The following is a 4,883-nucleotide window of genomic DNA, read 5'->3' on the forward strand; positions in this document are numbered from 1 at the left end:
TTACGGGGAGTCTTGGATGGAGTCTGCTGGGCGGAGTGGAAGGGACGTGATTGGATGAGTGACTGTGACGCAGGGGACATGAAAAAGCTGATAACTAGTTAAGAAGGCAGTTTGTAACTCTGGAAAAAGAGTGCAGAGCTTGAGACACAATACGCAGAGGACGTGAACGAACCGGCGCAAAACACAGAGAGCTGAGCCGTCTTGGCAGTGTGGGGCCGTTAAGACACTGCAGCGTCCGGAAACAAAGTGACTTTGAAACAGGACAATGGTGCAGCACACGGACAACAGCGAGACGGATGGGAGCATGTCCAGGGAGGCTACCGATTCGGAGGAGAGTGAATTTATGGCATGCAGTCCGGTAGCGATAAACCCGGACTGGTGCAAAACAGCCACCGGTCACATCAAGAGACCCATGAATGCATTTATGGTGTGGTCCAAAATCGAGAGGAGAAAGATAATGGAGCAGTCACCGGACATGCACAACGCAGAGATTTCCAAGCGCCTGGGGAAGAGGTGGAAGATGCTCAAGGACAGCGAAAAGATCCCGTTTATCAGAGAAGCCGAGAGGCTGCGGCTAAAACACATGGCTGACTACCCCGACTACAAGTACAGACCGAAGAAAAAACCAAAGCTCGACAGTTCAAAATCATCAGCACCGTCTCCGGAGAAGTGCGGCAAGATTGCAAAGACTCCCAACAAGAAGAGTTCAAAGATAAAAACTAAGAGCGGCTCGAAATCCACGCACGGCTACGCGGAGGATTGCGTGTTTCCCAGCTTAAAAGTTGCAAAGACTGTAAAGAGTGAGCTCACCGATGAGGACGATGACGACGAGTACGAAGAGGACTACCGGATGGGGATTAAGCCGGGTGAGGAGGAGCGCCTGAGGCCGTACAATGTAGCCAAAGTTCCCGCTAGTCCAACTTTGAGCTCCTCGGCAGAGTCCGAGGGGACGAGTATGTACGAAGAGGTGCGGAACAACAACAGACTGTTTTACAGCATCAAAAACATTACCAAGCAAAGCACATTGCACGCTGCTTCCGTCTCACCAGCATCCTCCAGGTCGGTCTCCACATCCTCCTCCTCGTCCAGCATCAGCTCCTCTTCCGGCGACGACGCGGACGATTTGCTGTTTGACTTTAGTTTAAATTTCGCTCCCAGCGCCCCGGGCTCTGAGCTGGGCAACCCCAATTCAGGAAACCTCTCCCTGTCTCTTGTGGATAAGGACCTGGACTCGTTCAGTGAGGGCAGCCTGGGCTCTCACTTTGAATTCCCAGACTACTGCACGCCAGAACTCAGTGAGATGATTGCCGGGGACTGGCTGGAGGCGAACTTTTCCGACCTTGTCTTCACATACTGAAAAAAAAAAAAAAAACAAAACCGAAAAAAACAGTTGAGCTAGTAATAACAGAGAAGGGAGATATGAAATTATATATGTCCTGGTCAAATTGTCCCCAGCCCTGCCTCCTGTGGGGTTTTTTTCTTTTTTCTTAAGGGTCCTGGAGGGAGGTGGAGGACCAGGAGGCGAGGTGAGGTTTGAGGAATGAGATGCTTATGAAGCTGGTAGCAAAAAAAAAAAAAAGCAAAGTCTGCAGACTTTTTTTATCTGGCAGCATGACAGGGTTTTATGGATTGTTTTCCCTCGTAGGTCTGCATTTACTGTTCAGCTTAAAACGGACCACAAAGGGAAAATACATGAACTTCTATGCATCTTTTCCTCTTAAAACAACAACGACAACAACAACAAAAACTGCAGGGAGCTGAACACGGACTGTGTGGACTGTCTCAAAGCAAATCTGTGAACTGACAAATTGTTCAGGATGTTACTTTACAACGGTTTATGTAATTTTTTCTTAATGCCGCAAATGTTTGTTTGTTTTGTAACTGATTCCGTTTTACCTCCTGGTTTGGAAAAATTAAGCAGCCTAAACCTCTGCAGAATACAAGTGTGGAGGAAACATTTTGATACATAACAGACCTCATCTTTTTAAAAGAAAAGTAAGATATTTTCAGGCATATTTTTGTACAGTTGCAAAGGGAATGTTCTTACTGTGCTTTCAGTGAGTTTCAGGCACTTCTTCCCTTTATCATTTGTTTTTAGCATGCAAGGGAGTCCTGGTTTTAAGGATTAAGTTAAATTAAAACTTGCATCAAAAATGCCTTGTGATTTTAAACTAGGTTTTGTACAGTTGTAGAGCAGATTTGTTGAGTATTTGTAGACGATACAATGGCATCATGGGGAACACATACCTCAGAGCTGGAACTAGTTTCAAGATTGTATATGTACTGTAATATAGTAAAGTTAGGAGTTTATGTATATCATACTCGTGATATGTGGATGGGTCCCAATCGCAGGTGTGAAACTGGATTTTGGTATTTTTTATGGCACATACTGTTTTTCCCCCCTTCTCATTTTTTTGTGCAATATATACTCTTAAGATACAGACCATCAACAATTGTAGCAAGTGATGGAAAAACAGACTTGTGCACTGTCGACATCATTTCATGTTATGATGCTGAAGCCTGTCCAGGCAGGAAAATAAACAAATCAGCTGGAACTGATACAAAACAATTTAATATGGCCTCATGGTGTGATACATGCTATTGAAACACATTGATATCGCAATTTGAATGTTATTTGACGCATGATATCAGATAATGGGCATATCTGACACCAAACATCTTAAACCTGACTGCAAATTAGGGAAAAAAAATCATACTAACTCCAAAAGGGCATAGTCTCATACAGTGGTGGTCTGGCATTTTTAACAAGCAAGCAAAAAAAAGAACATTCCATAGTCCTGTTTCATGAAATGAAACTTTATTTTAAAACTGAAGACTGCCTTCTTTTTTTAAAACATTAACCATAAACCTGTATTTTTTATTTCTTGCACTTAAAAAAAGCAGATATTGTTTATTTTTATGTGGGTCTTACATATGAAGTTTGTTTGATAAAAAAAAAAAGTTTTGGAATATGACCTAATTATATGCCAAAACATTTTGTTGGGAAGTTCTAGGCAGTAGTTACTTCACATTCCAAGTGTGAATCTGTCTCTGACTCATCTTTTAATAAATAAGTACCTACCACCATCGACTGTCCTTTCAGTTTGTGAATATATGTACACAGATGTGTTATTTGTTGCGTTTGAAAAGGATGTGATGACGGAATGATGCCTATTTTGTATTTAGGCGGATTCTTTAAATGGATGGGCTCAAACTACCATGTGAATTCACATTTAATAAAAAGAAAAAAGGAAAAACACTTTTAAACTGCAGCGTTGAGGTGCTTTTCTATTCGTCTTCTTTTTCAAATGTGTTGTTTTTTGGATTTTTTTTGGCTGTACTTTCTTTCTCTACACCTCCCTGATAATGGACACTGCGGCTTTAAGAAATTGAATTGCCCGCGTGCTTGCGCCGAGCGATGTGATTGGTGGGCTTGGTGGTCCCCTTGGAAACTGAGCTGGAAACAGGAGCGGCTCCTCTCTGCATGTGGGAGCTCTCAGTCTGTCTGGCTTTCATTCAGAAAACTAGCATACTGCCCAGCAAAGAGCAGCATGAAAAGTGTATGAAAGGAAGGATCTGTGGCATATGCAGCTCAGGGATAAACAATGGCACTTGCACTTAGTGTTTAATCTTTGGAAAAAATCAGGAAGAATATAAATCTTATGTAAAAGAAAACTTTAAAGGGCAACTAAGACCACAAATTCTTCATTTTGTCACTAGTTAAATGTGCATAAGGGGCACACAGTTAGATCACTGTGAATAGTAAAGATGGTTAAAAAAAATAATCCCAGTGGTTGTCAGTGGAGGGTTTTCTTTCTACCCACTTATTGTCTGATTTCCTGTTTGGACAGTAAATAAATAAAATTCATGGGACAAAAACAAAAAGGGGAAAAAATAGAATGAGATGATTTCTTTAAAACTGGCACAGATCTGTATGTAGCACACACTTATATCACTGATTTTAATTATTTAACTGTTTATCACCAGAGCAGATTAAATACAAAATCTTAGTCCTTGATTCCGCTGTATTTTCTTTTCTCTGAACAATAGATCTCAGCTATGTATGATGTAATATAAATGAAGCATTAGCCCTATAACAACAAATCTTTTAGAGTGATTGCATCGCTCCAGTGTTGTGCGAGGACAACAGATGCTGCCTTTTGTCTTGTCTGGGGCCAGATTAGAGCGACCAATCTTTCACGCATTATATTTAAAGAACCAAAGGCCTTGGCCACTGAGAAATTTGTGTTCATTAAAGCAATAGCATCTCATGATGAATATTTGCCTTGCACTGCTGCCCAGGTACTAGCCTCCTCCATTAGGTCAGTTTGCAAATCTGTAATAAAACATTTATCTGGCTATTACTTTACCTGACCTATTGGTCAAAGTTGCTAATGGGTTTCAGAGCTATTCCCAATAGAATCTCCACATTGATTTTGTGTTCCTCTGAAATATCTGCTCAAGGCTAAAGCCACTGGTACACGTTGAAATGAAATTAGCGACCCGCGGAAATTTCCTTCTATTTCCTCCTTAAATAAATAAATGGAAATCGAAATTGTTTGGGAGACACTGAGTGAAATACTGTCTTCCAAGGAATTCAGCTCTACACTCCGCCCCAGATGGTCCTATTGTGGTGACGAAAAAGTAATTTCCAATCCCACGAGTGCTGAAATCATTCATATAACCTGCAATATCACAGACACACACAGTACGTGACACCTATATAAAGTCCCTGCTGCAGAGCTTGGGGAGGGGGCTGGAGGTAAAGCTCTTAGTTTGCGAATGATCATCTAATATATGTCTGCAATGTCACAGTGCTCAAGGATGAAACTCTGCTCTCTATTTCATCCTAATCATGTTAAATCCAGTAACAATAAGGCATG

At 41.5% G+C, this 4,883-nt stretch overlaps 1 protein-coding gene across 1 annotated transcript; it reads left to right on the forward strand.

Moving 5' to 3' along the window:
* Positions 1-95: 95 nt before the first annotated feature.
* Positions 96-3,089, forward strand: sox11a (SRY-box transcription factor 11a). The gene has a single exon (XM_024806195.2). It carries the CDS (start codon positions 266-268, stop codon positions 1,355-1,357), a length of 1,092 nt encoding a protein of 363 aa, XP_024661963.1. The 5' UTR covers positions 96-265; the 3' UTR covers positions 1,358-3,089.
* Positions 3,090-4,883: the final 1,794 nt, after the last annotated feature.

This window comes from Maylandia zebra, linkage group LG19 (genome assembly GCF_041146795.1).
Source record: "Maylandia zebra isolate NMK-2024a linkage group LG19, Mzebra_GT3a, whole genome shotgun sequence".
Lineage (NCBI taxonomy): Eukaryota > Metazoa > Chordata > Actinopteri > Cichliformes > Cichlidae > Maylandia > Maylandia zebra.

Bases quoted from the DNA above. Each gene is read 5' to 3' on its own strand.
- sox11a (XM_024806195.2), top strand. From the start codon at position 266: ATGGTGCAGCACACGGACAACAGCGAGACGGATGGGAGCATGTCCAGG.